This window comes from Vidua chalybeata, chromosome 5 (assembly GCF_026979565.1).
Source record: "Vidua chalybeata isolate OUT-0048 chromosome 5, bVidCha1 merged haplotype, whole genome shotgun sequence".
NCBI lineage: Eukaryota > Metazoa > Chordata > Aves > Passeriformes > Viduidae > Vidua > Vidua chalybeata.
Window position 1 is genome coordinate 9276992 of NC_071534.1, and position 16465 is coordinate 9293456.

General features: G+C 42.2%; 1 protein-coding gene across 1 annotated transcript in view; it reads right to left on the minus strand.

Moving 5' to 3' along the window:
- Window positions 1–263: 263 nt before the first annotated feature.
- The window catches only part of ST8SIA1 (ST8 alpha-N-acetyl-neuraminide alpha-2,8-sialyltransferase 1), a 97216-nt gene continuing 81014 nt past the window's right edge, over window positions 264–16465 (minus strand). The window contains exon 5 of the mRNA XM_053942980.1: window positions 264–2767. Coding sequence (XP_053798955.1) covers window positions 2281–2767 — 487 coding nt within the window. The 3' untranslated portion in view covers window positions 264–2280. The remainder of the gene's footprint in view (window positions 2768–16465) is intronic.

Sequence of the window (16465 nt, forward strand, 5' to 3'; positions counted from 1 at the left end):
GTGACCAGCAAAGAGGCAGTTCCCCCTTACTGCCCTTGTTCCCTCCCGCCCTCAAGGCAATGCTGGCATCCTGCTGATATGCCATCATATTTCAACTGTTGTTTTCACAGATAATGTAATCTATAAAGCACTAAAAAGCGCAAACTTGATGCACCCAATAAAAACCATACAGGCACCTCTTAGTCTCCAAGAAAGGCAGCTCAGTCAAATTCTGCCGTAACAAGCAGCAAGGAAAATATTTTACTTTCAAATCTTTCCTCACTGAGTTCCCACATCATAGATAATGCACTAATGAAACTGAATTATCAGTGATATTCCATCAGTGTGCTGACTGTACTTTTAATGAAAACATGGACAAAGATAACATGGGCTATGAGGTACATTCAGATTCTATCAGAACAATAGCTAGAACACTCCAAAATCTCCACATTACCCTTTAGCATTGCCCTGTAATCCTACAAAACAGTGCCCACTTTATGCTTGGAATATCCATATTCCAAAAGAATATTTTTATTATGAAACATAGGTTTGAAAAGAAAAACATGACTATTTTTTCCCCAGTTTCCTACACAGAGAGTTGAACGATTCATATTTAAAGAAGAGCCATGAATTTCACTTTTTTTAAAAAATTATTTATATCTATAGAACTTGCAGCTGGTAGTCTACAAGGAGAGACCTTATCAACACTTGAGAAGACACATCCCCCAAAATACTCGAACTTTGGAGTTAGAACAGCACAGGAAGTTGTTGTGGAAAGTTGATGACAGTTTTGTTGTTCCACCTTGACTAGATTTTCAGTAATAAGATAATAAGAAAGAGAACACTGATCTGGATTTTTCAAGTTAATGGTGGTAACATCTTGCAGCTTAAATTGCGCTGCAGACTGAGCTGGGATTCTCCTCTTGTCCTCCAGTGCTAAACCAAAGCAAACAAACAAAATGATTTCTCATTTCCACAGTGAGAGGACCATCTGCTGCCCAAGTAATAACCCAAAATAAAACAGTCCTTCAGGCACTGTGCACACTGACAGGATTCACCACTGCGAGCAGGGCTGCCTTGCATCAGGCATGCCCTTCTCTTTTTTCCTTTTTCTTGCTGGCTGTGCAGCTTTTCGGTGCTCCCAAAGGCTGTTTTATTTCCCAGACTCTCTTTAAGCAGAGACAATCTCATGTGAGAAGTACAAGTCTTTAAGGCTAACGTTACAATCCAAGCAGAAGAGCAAGTCGCACGCAGAGAAATGATTTTCAAAGCTTTGACTAATTTTAAATGACACTTACATTCATTTCTGCAATTTTCCTGCTGTAAGCAGATGAAGAACCTCATTCTACATTCTACTGAACCCCTCAAATACCCTCAACAGTCCATGAACATCTGGAGTCCAAATGAATACAGAATTAATCCCTAAGGCTGGACAGAAAAACAGGTCAGGAACCATCCCTGCTACGAAAGTCACTGTGGAAATCTTGCAGCGGGTCACTGAAATCAGGCTGCACTTCACTGCTGGTTTTGTAACATGTTTTCTTTTCAGACCAATTTGCCTTAACCAGCTCTTGCCTGCAGTACAGCACTGGCATAGCTGTAAGTGCAATGACCTGAACCATCCTGATAATACCTACAACACACAGGTCTATCCATCCCCAGTAGCAAGGCATTCCTATGACATTCTAACCAGATTCTTAGCACCTTCACTCTCCCAAGAGTCTTCAGAGGAGCTGATGGTACTCAGCTCCTTGGACTTTTAAGCCCTTCCCTTTCCTTTCTCGGTGGAGGGGGTGACACATCAAAAATAAAAGGAATAAAAGAAACAAAGAGTCAATGACACACACATGCTGTCCTACACACACACACACCCAAACAGAGGGAAAAAAAGCAAGGAAAAAGGAAAGTTCTACAGGGTACTGATCTGGAATGAAATGGAATTTGGAAGAGATAGTCATATTTGGCACTGTCAGCAAAAGCTTATGAGTGGCCTGGTGACTCTCTGAGCCTTAATGCCCTTTTTACACTTGTCACTTAAAAACATCCCTGGAAAGTTCAGCTGTGCTGCTTCTGACATTTTTTTCCCCACCGCTGCTGAATGGACTTGATGGAGAGATACATTTCATCCTCTCCCAGTTCCATAGAGCACTAAACAATAAGGACATATTCCATTTGGCCTTCAAGTAGCATTTTTATGGTCCATGCAGATCCCTTTAAAAACAACCAACATAAAACAGAGCTCTCTGTTGGAGAGTGTGGAAATTAAAAACTATTGATCTCCCAAACTGACTCATATGATCCTCAGGCTGAAGGCTGGGTTAGAGGGTCCTCACATGGTTCTAGCTGCATTCTCAGTACACCGCTTTTGTGAAGGAACCAGAGCTGTAGAAACTCCTCCGGCATGGCGTGGAACCCCGAGTCAGGCAGGACATTGTCATAGTAGTGATGGCTGATAAACTTCCCGTGCAGGTCCACCGAGAAGGGCCAGAAGCCGTAAATTGTCACTTCCTCACACAGCCCGAGGGCAGCGCTGACCAGGAAGAGTCCCGTGGAAAGGCGTTTGGCGTGGATACCTTTGCTCTTCCAGAACTTGCCGATGTCCCGCAGGAAGTTGGGGTTGGCAAAGAGGACTGTCTGCTTGGCACCAAAATCCTCCAGGGTGTAGTAGACGCGCAGGGAGGGTCCTGTCCCCGTTTTCATGGAGAAGGCTGGCATGTAGATGTAGCTGTGGTTGTAGACCTTCACGCTGTCCACAAAGGCTTTTCGGGACCACAGCAGATTCTGGAACCTGGAAAATCACAAGGGAAAATGAGCTGGTCACACGTGGGTTTTCCCAGATGTTTCATAATCCACCTAAGGGCTGCTCCTCATACCCATATTTAAAATTCACTGCACATTTTTTCCGAGCCCAGAGAAAGTCCAGACAAGCTTCTGGCTGTCTAACACTGCCTGTCTTTTGAAAACAGACACCTGAATAGATAGTTCAAAACTATCTGGTATCCTGCTAACTCCAAAACCTTTCAGATTTCATCTTCTTTAAAAAAAACAAATGAACACTGACAACATTCCATAAGACTCAATCCTTTTTAGCAGTATTTTTCATCTGTCCAAAAACAAACTTAGATTTTTCAGGTATGGGAATCTATAAAAGAAATTTTCAAATCTGTTCTTGTTCTTAAAGGCAGACTAAAATAAGAACCCAAGTTAGATTAGGAGAGCAAGGTATATGTACAGATTATTTCTTTGATATCAAAACAGCACATTACAATTTAATTGTCAATAGCTATTTGCTGATGGCTTGTTTATTCCTGATGTTTGACTGACAAACTGCTCCACAACCAGTCTCATGGGCTATAAACTTTCCTTGCCATACCCCAGAGGTGGGGTTTCCTCCCCACCTTTATCACTTGACAATGTCCAAAGCCTTCAGAGTGCGAAGCTCACTACACTAAAAACCACTTTTGCCCTTTCGTTGCAGCTAGGCTGCTCCCCTGAATGTGATCCCTCATTTTTTTCCTCAGCTCCCAAATGCCCATGTTGCTGCCTTGTCTCCCCATTTCCTGCAGCCAAGGCAGACGTGTCATGACTAATTCCCTAGTCACACACCAGAAGAGTCAGAACAAGAAAGTTAAGTCAGAGCACTGGATTTTTTTTCCGTTCTGTTGTGCAGGCAGAAATAGGGATAATAATATGTTTTTAAATGGTTATATAAAGAGGTCAATTTTATGCATAAACCTCTTTGAAACTATAACAAGAATGACACAAACAGGTTTAAATCGAATGCCAGATGACCTCAAGAAGTATTAAACAAAATTTCAGCTGAAATGATTGGAAACAAAAAAAGCCCCAAACAGCTTCAACAGCACTAGAGTGTCTCATGATATATGCCAGGTCTTTTTGTAGTCTTTGTTTTGGCAATAAAACAAACAAACAAACAAAACAAACAAACAAAACCTCAAAACAAAAATAAAAAAACCCCACAACCAACCCACCAACCCAAAAAAAAACCAAAACAAAAAAAAAAAACCAAAACAAAACAAACAAACAAAAAACCCAAAAAAAAACCAAACCAAACAAACAAAAACAAACAAACAAACAAAAAAACCCTTGAAATGTTCTTGATAAATTGAAAGGTTTTAGACATTTTTAATATTAATATTTGGTCTCTTGATTGGCTAAAAGGTAAAGGTTCTTGCAAAACTTCCTGCACACGGTATTAGAATGAAGCTGTTTGTTTTTAGTTTGAAATCTGAAGTCTGTCTGGCTCTTCACTGCTTCTCTGCTCTGCTCCTACTGCATGGTGCTATTTGCTAATGGAGACAGAGCCACTGGCTTCCAAGAAAGACATCAATTAAACCCCCCAATAATTCATAACTTATTGTATTTGGCATTCTTTTCTGTAGAACCAGCCAAGACACAGCTTAGTGTAGAAGGCCAGCCAAGACCAAGGTGCCTTGGCAGAAATTCATTGTCTGCCTGTACCTCTTCACGTGGGCCTCTCCCTCCATCACTATCAGACCTATGACTGCTCCCCAAAATTAGCTTTACCAGCCTCTCTTCCCAAGGAGTAGCAGGACAACCTGCAGATTACCAGGTACATGAGTTGGCTCCATCCTACCAAGCTTATTTTGTTTCCATCAGGACAGGGGAAAAAGGGGAAGGGGAAAAAAAACAAAAAAGAAACTTCAAGCTTAATTCTTTCAATATTCACCTACGTGCTCAGACTCCCAGTGCCCAAACATTGTTCTAATATCACTTTTGAAAGGTCCTAAGGCCAAGAGCAGGCTTTCAGTCCCCATTCTGTCACTGGGCATTGCAGGCTCAAACTTCCTTCCACAGTAAGGGTGTGTTGAGCAAACACCTTGATGTTGCACGGTCCTTGCACCTTGGCTGAGGAGGGGCCAGAGGCACATTCACTGTCATTCCTGAAGCACCACATCCTTTCCCACTTAAAACTAGTCCACAGATTTTACTTCAGAGGGCAAACAGTTGTGGTTATTCTAAAGCTGCATTTTCTAGCAAATTTACCATTCTTAGAAAAGCCCCATGCAGCTCAGGATGAACACATTAAAACTCCTCAGTCTCAGAGGGCCAGAGACTGTCTCTGAATATTCATTTGCTGTCATTGCCACAATGTTTGCAATGCTTCTGGATAAATCCCCCCAGATGCCTTAAAGTAACAGGAAGTAAACAGCATTGCCATGAGACCTGTGCATGGGAGGGACTCCATGCAGAAGGGACAGCAGCATTTGTCACCCTGCTGCAAACTGTCCTTTAGGAACATCATCACCTCCTGAAAACCCATGCCTCATTCCAGTGGTCTGGATGGCAGTGCTGTGGGCATCCTGCCCAGTTCAGCAGGTGAACATTATACAGGTGGCCAGGAGCCCATGGAGAAACATAAAATGTGCTGATTATGGCTGGGCTGACAGTCCAACAGCCAAAAAACTGCTGCCCATCTTGAGCACCTCCTGAGGGGAGATATAAGAAACAAATGAAAATTTCTGTTACCTATTTGTAAAAATGGGAGCACTCTCCAGCATTCTGACACTTCACAGGCTGGACAGAAGCTGAGAAATTTGGGGACAAATGCTGTGCATAAGCAAGTTTCTAGAGCTGGTGCTGGAAGCTCAAGTGTGTTTTTCTTTAGCTCCCAATCCAGACAGAGTCCTGCAGGCTTTGAAGGTACCACAGCACACCCATCCCAGCAGGCAGCCAGAAGGCCACTCCATGCTTGACAGAGAGACCAGGAAGGCTTTTCCCTTGAGGCTTTGTAGTGCCCACAGGAGCACAAAGGTGTTTGTCTCCTGCATGTCCTGGCACAGGCACCGCCAGCCTGGTGCAGCTCTTGCCTCCACAGGGGCACAAATGCCTTCCCTTGTGCCAATCCTCACCCAGAATGAGGAGCTCCTGGTTAGTGCTGGCCTCTTCTGAGCATTCAGTCCTCTCAGTGGCACAGCCCAGGAGCTGTGCAGCTCCACCACACACACAGCTTCCAAAGAAATGCATCAGATGATCTAGAGCTTTGCACAAGAGTGCACCTCAGGTGATGTTATCTCCCCAGCGCAGCTTGGAGCAAGAAACTGCTGAACCGCTGTCAGGGTCCTGCCCTGCCCTTCTGCAGTCAAGCTCACACAAACATGTGGTGAGTTGCTAGCATCTGGATAAAACTGGAGCTGGAATCTTCCAAGCCCTGAGCAGCACCTGGAGACTCCACAAGCAGCTTGGGAATCTACAATGTGTGTTCCAGTAGCTCCCAGAGAGGCACGAGAGACTGTGAACCCTGGTGAAAACAGATCACAGCAGGTCCAGCCCAGACACTTCCATTTCCACTGCACTCATCAGAGGACAGTGAACAACTCAGATCATCAGCACCACATTCTTCTGTCAGGTTCCTAGGAAGGATCAACTTACACCCAGCAACTTTCAGCAGCATGTGGAGGCAGAGCTGCACAGATATCAGAGTAATAATTTCCTTGCTAGCAGCTGGAGAATTCCCTCAAATGCTCTGCTCTACTTTTCCAGAGAGAAATATTAATCCCAGAGAAAACTGCCATGACACATTGTCATAAGAGAACAACCAAAGACTTAAGAACATTAAGTGTTTTGGGTTTTGGTTTTAATCTGTTTTTAATGTTCCTATTGATGTTCTTTAGCAGATATTCAGGACTGGGCTGCTCTCTGGTACTGAGAGACAGTTCTCAGTAACCACAAGGAATTTGCTGCAGTGACATTGAGCTAACCTTCTTGCAGATAATTATGGCAGCATTCCCTTGCATCTTGGTTTCTTTTTGATCTCCCCAGAGAGTCGCTATCTCATGCCTGTGACGATATCTCAGGCACAGACTCTGTTGGCATCTGCAAAGTCACAGGTTCAGCATTCTGGATTACTTGGGAGTTGACTTATCAGAGGGGAAAAATAAAATTACATAATGAGTGGAACAGCTCAGATGCCAAAGAAATAGTGTATTATTTAAAAATTATGACAGAGCTCAAGGGAATAGAGCAGAAGGTATAAAGACTTATGTTTGTTATGTCCCTATGACAAACAATAACCTCACAAAAATTATTTAGATAATTTGATGTCAGCATTAGCCAAGAATGATTTAGCAATTTGCTGCAGCTGTTGGACTCTGCTTACAGTTGGGGTCACAAGAAGTCAGCTTGCAAACACACATCTGAGCCTCCTCTGCTGTGACAGAGGGGTTGTACTGCACTTATTTCTCAGAGTGCTTTTCAAACAGCAATGCCCTCCTTTGTGCCCTGTGCTCTCACTCATATCCAGCTCCTCTTGATGATGTGCCCCTCTGGGGCTTGTGCAGACAATCTTACTGACACACAGGCTGTATCCCAATTAACAAATTGTTTCCATGTGCTCATTCCACATGTGGGCACTTCTAGCATGCTTTAGGTGCAAGGTAGACTTTCTGCTTGTCCACACAGGGAGCCAGAATTGAGCGCTTAAAGCACTGTAGATGGCCCCCATTTCTTATTTTATCCCAGCTTTCCCAACAAGGCACTGTTTACTCACCTGAAGGACAGCTACCTGACTTAAGAATCAATTTTAATCCCACTAAAGTCAATGGCAAAACCAACTCAGATCCCCAGTGTTCTGTCTGACCTCATTTCAAACACTCTCAGCAGGAGGAATTCTCTCCTGCCCTCACTCTGGGTCCCTCCACAGGCACCACAGTCTCCCAGCTGAGAGCTCGTGGCATGGGTGGGGTGATGCTGTTCCCATATTTTCCTTCCCCTTTGCCCTTCTTCCCTGTTGGCTCTTTATGGACCAGATGCTTGCTCCTTTCAGGGGTGACTGACTCCCAAACTCACTCCAGCTCATCCCTTCCATGCATCCTGCAGCCTGCTGAGACCCCACACTGCTTCGTCTGATGGACAGGGGCTTCTAGAGTCCTGTTCTTCTCCCTGTCCTCTCTGATACCAATAATTAAAGACAAATTTGCCTCATTCTCCTTTTCATAAACCTTTAGAATGGTGTTTTCCAATACAGGGATTCTAGATACTTCCACCATCATCTTTAAATAGCCAAAAGCAGGGGAAAACTCTTTCCAGTGACTTCTGGGCTAATCTGTTTCTTTATGAGGCACTGTCCTTAGCACATGACCTTCACAATAATTTGATGCATTCAGAAGGTCCAGTGAGACATGGCAGAGTTATGTTTTAATCCCCATGAATAAGTAGGCTCCTTTTCTGACTAAATTAAACATTAATTAGAGCTTTTTAAAAGCCTCCACCCATTCCTCTGTGGCCCTGGAAATACTAGATACAGTGCCAAGGGAAAACTGACTTTTTCAATGGAACACAGAGCCAGCTATCCTGTACAGGAAAACAATGAAACATTAAAATCAGTGTTCACTGGTATTTTGGGATTGTGTGTGATCCTTATTCTGCCAACTCAAATGAAAATGTGCTTTAAATAGCTACTCTTTCCAAAACCAGCAGAGGTAAACATCAATCCTTTCTGTTATCTGACAGTTTGGATCTTAGCTTTCAGAAGATGAGCTGCTCATCTTAGTCTGACTCTGAAAATTGTGGCTGCTGTAGTCACACACAGGTGGAAATAATAAAAAAGGACAGGCAGAACAGCATGGATGTAAATTACCTGTATTGTTAAAATTGCTGCCTGGTGTTTCTAAGTCTTCTGAATACTTCCAAACTCTTGCAGCTGGAAGTGAGGAAGATGGGCAAGGAGAAGCAACGAAATCAGCTAGGAAAAACCCCAAACACAGAACTAAGTCTGCTATCTGTTGCATTGGATTTCACTGGACTGCATGCCAGAGAGAGCTGAGCAGAAACATAACCAGATGACACGTTTCCTCAGGTTTTAATGGAAAAAGAATCACAGCAAAGCCCAGATAGAGACTTTAGGAGATTTGCTTTGGATTAAGACTGTGTCCCTAAGACTGCTGTGTCTTTGGGACAGCAACAAAACAGAGAATCATCTCCTGGATCTTTCACTCAAATACATTCCAGACATAGGTCCCTGTGGATCACTGCCCACAGGAGCACTGCAGAAACACAAGGCTAATAACATTAGACCTTCCTGATTGTGCTGGCCTCCTGTGCTTTGTCACCCAAACAAAATCTACCAAGTGACTGCAGTTATGAAAGACCTATTCATAGCTGAAAACGCTTTTGCTGAGTCTTTGAGTTCTTTCTTTAACGTCATGACATCCTTCAAACATTAATAATTTGCAAATATCAGTGAAGGTGACATTCAACTACATCCTCTCTTCAGACTCTTGGAGCCCTCTCCAAAAAAAATAAAAAAAAAAAAAAAGGAAAGAGAGGAAAACAGCGATGTTTGAATGTGTATTCTTTTTAGAGGTGCTCTCTGCTATGGAAGTTATAGACTGAAGGAAATTATTTTAAACAGTAAATGCTTCAACAGGGATTATGGCAAGAACTGTAACTAGGATGTGCTCTCTTTTCAGTATGTAAGCACCCTTTTTAAACTTTAGTACATGAATCACTGGTGCTCTCTGAGACCATGCCACAGCTGCAGGACAAATCCCTCTTAAGAACTGTCAACTAGAAGCTTGGTAAGAAAATCAGAAGTTCGGAGCCCATAGGAATATGTGGTGAGTCTAAAATATTTTAAATGGGGTAAAATAAATTCACACAAGTCTAAAATACATAAAAAGATCTCTGTGTTTTTTCTGTTAGCTGCTCCCACTGGGCAACCTCCCCTGCACTCCTAAAGGGACAAGCACTGCAACTGAGCAATGAACTAGTGGCCACCTTAGAGTAAACAGAGGAGGTGACAAATTGCTCTGGATCCAAACACAAGGCTGAAATTCTAGAAAAAAGAGAGAAACAAACAGCTATCTGACAGACAAGGAAGTCCCTTCCAGTCCTTGGCACACAAAAGTTCAGACCATTTGTAAAATTCCTGGAAATAAGCCTGGGGAATTCAAACCAGCCCAAGGACTGCAGCTGTAGACCTTCAGAACAAAAGGTTTTCCTGCCATCTAACACCAGCCATCCTGGTGCTGTAGTCAGGCCTGGAAGCATTAGATGCTCCTCAAGGCTTCCAGCAGGGTCCAAGGTGTGTTGACTGCTGTACACTGGATCTTTGAAAGAGCCTTCTTTCCCTTCTGCAACTCACACACAGACCCTTAAGGAAGACTAGAAACAAAACCAGTATATTTTCAACTGCACATCCAAGTATTTTCAGCTCAGATTTCCTGATACCGGTGTAGTTTGTCAATGAAGTAACCCTACTGAATCTTACTTCAAAATACTTGCCTAATCTGTTATCTTCTGCATCCTCCTAACCAATTATTTTACCAATACTTTCCCTCTTACTTCATGATTGCCTCAATGCCTTTGTCCAAAGCCTTTTAAAAATTCAAATATACTCTATCTACTGGCTCTCCACATGCACCTATTCAAAGAACCCCCAAAGTTTTGCAAGAACACATACATTTATCCAGGTTTTCACTAATACTACCTTTTACTGTAGTCTCTGCCAAATCAGCTGGAAGAGATGTCAGGTTTGCAGATACACTTGAGCTATTTTTAATTTGGACTGTTTTTAAGCACTGATCCCATTTCTAACACCCTCCAGTCTTCAAGTACCAAGGCAGTTTTCAGTGAGGAAGTACACACACTGTTCTTCTTTCATGGGTGAGCCCAGTTCTGCCTACAAATCCACATCCATCCTGTATCTATACCTTAAATTCTCTTAAAATTATCTCAGTCTTAGCCTGATGAGCCTCCCCATGGGCACAGGGGATGGTATCAGTGTCTTCCACAGTGAGCAAAGATGCAAATAATTCATACAGCCTCCCTTTTATACCTGTTTTCTATAGCTGGCCATCAACTAACCACACACACACACAGCAGGTGGGGGTGGGCGTTTTCTGCTTCTTTCTTGCTTGTGTGGTTGCTGGAAAGAGGCTGTACCACTAGGTTTCATCTCTCTGATTAGTTGTTCTTGGAAGCTTTTTCTACCTGCCACATAGATAAAATATTTCATCAGCCAGAGTTTATTATAGATTCAATTTCCTTTGGAAACAGCTCCAGCTTTTGGTAGGATGTTTCTCTGCTTCCATTGATATCCTTTTTCTCTGTCCTTTAGTGATGTCTTTTAGAACTTTCTGCTACCTTTTCTTGAGGCTTAACAGATGCTTCTGGAACTTTGTCCCATATGATACCCTTAGGAGAGTCCATTATTTTGGGTAGATCATCCAGATGCATTTTCTAAGATGCTTCTTGGTGCTTAAGGCTGCAAATGCTACTTAAAACTTCTTTTCAACACAATCAAACTGCCAAGGTTTCCCCATAACTCTTACAGCAGCCTGTACTCAATTTTGATTGCTGTAGCTACAACAATCTTGACCAAAATAATAGAATAGAATCAAAGTACAGATAGCTGAAATATGCTGGAGCTTTTTCTAATATCTTCAACTATTTTGATATCTGTGCAAGTTCTAGTTCCTACACCTTTTTACCCTTCACTAACTTCATTTAAAGGAGACAAAGTGTAAAAGAAGTAAAAAGCAAACTTTTTTCCTAAGGTAGCAGAAAGAACTGCTATTTGCTAGGACAAAATGATGCTTTTGAAAGCCATTGAGTACTTCAGAGCCCTCTATGCATTGCCTGAGTAAAGTGGAACAGAACATTTAATTCCCTATTTCTCTTAGTTTCCAAATGCCAGTGAAGATTCAATGGCAGAGATATTCATATTATTTAGGAGCAACTTGATAATTGTGGTTGGTGATTTCCCCTATCACACATCTAAAGATGCTATGCCTCTTCTTTTTTATATAATGTGCCATAACTCAGATGTGGCCCCACCTCCTTCACAATCTGAAATACCATGCAAAAATACCTTTCTCCCTTTTGCTCTCTACCTCCGGGAATGGTCAATCCCAAGGAATTGTCAGAACTGGATGGAGCTTGACTCCAGAAGACACCCTTGGCACTTCCTTCAGATTCAGGCAGCACAAAAATAAGCTCCTTTTCTTTAATGCTCAGGACATTTAATCCCGAATTACAGTAGAAATTCTATCAAAGGGCTTCTGAGAATCACATTAATACTAAATAAGTGCCACATGCCTTATGTGATTACAATAAACACCAAAGATACAAACACAGATTAAGCCACTGTTTTGAAGTATTACTGACTAATCAAACAGAAACAAAAGCTACCATTAGTGCCTTGGCTCCCTGAAGCAGCAGTAACATATTACCTAAAAAAAAAATGTGGATGTGGACCTAAAAGCCAGCTAAGGGTATTTTTGAGGGAGGAGGGAGGTATGGCCTGGGGTCTACAGCACAGGACACAGGAAAAGAGAATACCTTAAGGGCACCTGCTAGAGAAGGCCAAAGTATTTTTCAGACAATTCCAAATTGTAGATTGGAAAGTAGCTAAAAATGTCAGCAGCTATCTGTCAGCAGCTCCAAAGAACCTGAGGTTGGCCATGAATCAGTGGAACAGTCACAGCCATAAACTGCCCTTTGAGGAATTAGTCACACTACCAGAATAATTCCAGACACTGGAATGATCATTACAGACCTTTGTATCCCCAGCAGCTCAGCACACATCTTCCTAAAGCAGCAACTCAAACAGCACAAGTGGTGAAATCCAGCTCCATGTTTTCACACACCAGGGCCAGAATAATTTGTCTGGTGATGTGCAACACTGGGAAGCTCTTGCTGAGGTTTACATCCACAAGCTTTACCCAGATAATGATATGGAAAACAAATACAGTTTTTAACAAGTGACATATCTTTATCTGAATTTGTCTCAGGGCCAGAATTTCCCTTCCTTAGTCTGCTGCTCCAGCAGACCAAGCCCCAGTGCACAGTGCTGCTCTGCTTCACCAGGCTAAGCAGTAACCTTACACACTCCAGTAAATCCAGCACTTTGCTTGCAATACCAACTACTCTTTAGACTAATCTTACTTGTTCTAAAAATCAGACCATTTTTTCTACTTTCCCCCACATCTGCATTTTTATGTTAAAAATGACCACCATAAGGAGCGCTGTCAAGTATGACAAATCCTTTACTTTGAATATACTTTGACATGGAGTAAAAATGCAATCATAAAGATCCTGTCTGGAGTCTTTAAATTGCCACAATTCCCCCAGTATCCATGGATTTACACCAGCTTTCATCAAATTGGGATATAGCTCAGTCTTGATGATATCAAATGCCAGATACTGAAAGTTCCAGGGACCAGCAGCATGCTGCATTATTCAAGAAGCACACTGTGAACATACAAGTAAAGACAATGACATCATCTGGATGCACAAGGCTATGGAGATGATTCATCCAGCATAATCATTTGCATTCCTGAACCAGGTCTAATGTACCGGGGAAAATGAGGGATGGCAGCCACTGTGCTGGAGCATGAAGTGAGAAAAATAAACAGAGCACTGATGCTCTGGCAAAATCAGTCCTGTGTGCTGCGTTCCAGAAGCCATTCCAAGTCCCATTTCCAGCTTAATGGGCCTAGGAGCACGCAGTGGAAAGCAAAACAATTTGCACGAGAGCATGCTAGTGTGCCTAAGGGATTTCCTTTCCAAAAGCCAGTCTGCAGAAGCACTTCAGCCCGTACAAACCATCTTGCTCCTGGCTGGATTTTCCCAATGCCACCTCTGCACTCCCAGGTGCTGGAGCAGCAGGTACGAAGGGGCAGGTGGTGACCTAGTTCAGTTGTACAAACCCGAGGTCCCCTGGGTAAGCCCAGCAGCTGGAGCTTTTCCAGCACAATCTAACTCCAATTGTTTGGGAGCAGGTCGTTTGCAGGTAGCACCACCTACAGATTTCCCCAAGAGTCAGGGAACAAAGGATCACCTGGACTTAGGGCTTCTGCTAGGGCTGGGTCAAGGACAGATGTTCTGGCAGAGCTGAGAAGCTGCAAGGGAACCCAAGGAGGAACAGAGAAGATGCAAAAAGCTCCTTGGAAATCCTGCACTGTCAGCGCTTTAAGAGATGCTGACTTCAGAAGGCTCTTAATGAGCTTCCAGCAGTCCTGAAATGTTTCGTAATGTCCACATTAATGTACACACATTGTGTAACTACCACAAAATCTGGGATAAAAAAAATCAAATGCTAGACTGTCAGACGCTGAAAAAAAATAAAATGAGAGGAAGAAATCAGGGATATCACCAGTGTCCTCTTGCCTCTAAACTATGATGATATTTGTTATATAAAAAGCTCACAGATGATCTTAAGCAGCTATCCCTGGCTATACTGCAAAATGTATGAGTATATTCACAATTCACACTCTTGACATGGAGAAAAACTTCTTGCTCAGCCCAGAGGCAGAGAGCATTTTTCTTACAAAGTCAAATGAACAGACAACTGAGTGCAGCCACACCATCTTCACTCTGAACCTTGTGCTAAAAATTCTTCCTGAGAGAACAGCAAGAACTTGTGCAAGTTCCCATTTTCAGGACAACGGTTTTGGACAGCCTTCCCGTGTAACAGCTAGGGACACAGTTCTGTGATACTGTGAGAAACTGACTGTCCCCTTCCCTTTCAGAAGGACCTCGAAGCCAGCAGAAGGGCTGGATTCCCAGTGGCTCCAGATACTGGCTGCAGGAAAAGAGCCAGGGCAAGGCCAGCCCAGGCTGGGTCGGAGCAGAGCAGGGCTGAGCTGTCAGCTCAGGGAGGGAGGACCCAAGGAAGGACAGGAGCTCAGTGCCTCCCTTTGAAGGGTCACAACAATGTATTCCTCACACTCACAGGAGGGAACGGAGTCTCGTATAATACCTTTACAGCACAATCTGTGCACCGTGCACAGTTTTCTACTTTATTTTTACATTTATGCTGACTATAGTGCTGTAGGCTTTCACATGCTTTCAATTTCCACATGTGTACAAGTTCCCACTTAAAATATCCTGCTTGTCATCCTCCTGAGTTTTATTTCCTTTGGGAAAGCTCCAAGATTCAAGTAGCCATCTTCTGATTTACTGTCCTGAATTGGGAAAAAAGCCCTCAACTTTCTTCTGCAGCATTCTGACATTTGAGAGCATGTTATATTTTCAGATATAATTAGCAGTCCATCCCCTCCACATAAATACCTCATAAAAAACCATCATTGCCATGTTTGAAAACCAATGATGATGAAGAATAAAGTTCTGGGATCACAATATTCAAACCCACATTCAAAAAAGTTATGTTACTAGTTCAACATTTCTAAATATACAGCAATATTTTCAAAAAAGCTCCCAAATAACTTAAAAAACAATTTGCAATAAAAAGCTCCCTATTTACATTTCTTTAACATTATCCCTGAGCATTCACAGCTAAGCTGTAACTTAACAAGAAATCCAGTATGTAAGAATAGCTTATTACAAGCATAATGGAAGAAGTTACTTCCTCATTTTCCTTCCAAATCCTCCTATTTCAGTGCCATGAAACTTTTAAGCATCTGCACTGCTGTTTGCATGTTTGATGAAAGATTAGTGACTGTCCTTAGTGAAGTACACTTCAACGAAAAAAAATCAAGAGAGAATTTTGCTAAAGGTTCTTCTCCTAGGAAAATTCTCCGCATGATTCACATGTCAGGAATTGGCTACAGAAGTAAATAAAATCTCTCCAAACTATTTTTCCATCTTCATCTATTCTCAAAGTTCCTTGAAACAGTTGTATTTTTTTAATTGTCTCTAAAAGAAGACTCAGAGATTCAGGTCCTAGTTTTTATTCATTCTGGGGCAATTTTTCTGCCACGAGAGCCATGTTATTCTCTGCCCTGCTGAACTGCACTGTACATCCTGACAGCTTGGTTTGCCCCACCCTGCTTTATCTTTCAGCAGTACCATTTTGCTCTCTTTCAGCACAATGACAGCTTTTGGCAGGTTTCTGTTTCCTCTTCCAATAAACAAGCTATTTTGGGAAAAGGATTAAACCAAGATGAAGAATTCCAATGGATCAGCTTTAACCTACCAAATTGCTCCTCATATCTTGAAAACCACTGTCCTTTCTACACTTACTCTTTCAAATCAGGAACTGAAAAAGCATCATTGCCAGAGGCAACCCACCCCCCCCACAAAAAAAAGGAAGGAGACAGGAAGTAGAAATAAAGTATGAATGTGGCATATTTATAATTTAATTAACTAATTCTATAGAAGTTATTGCCTGTAGTATGTTCCAGACCTGATGGCAGAAAACTGCCATGAAAAACTGATTAAAACAAACTGCCTCAAAAAGAGAGTGGTTAAAATTAATAGGAAGCCATCTGTGCCATTTATTATGATACCCAAATAAACCAGCCAAAACTAATTTAAATCATTCAACTTTTCACCAAAAACTCCATCTCAGGGAGGGCTCTTATCATGATCTGCAATAAAAAAAATCATTTGCTGACCTGGGATCTGACTGACACACTTATTTTTGTGTTTTTACTTAGATCTATTTTATATTTGCTTCTAGACTTTCAGTTATCACCACTGCAGACCATTTAGAAAAAGTAAAAATCAACTAATTTTTTCAATTGCAAAAAACACTATT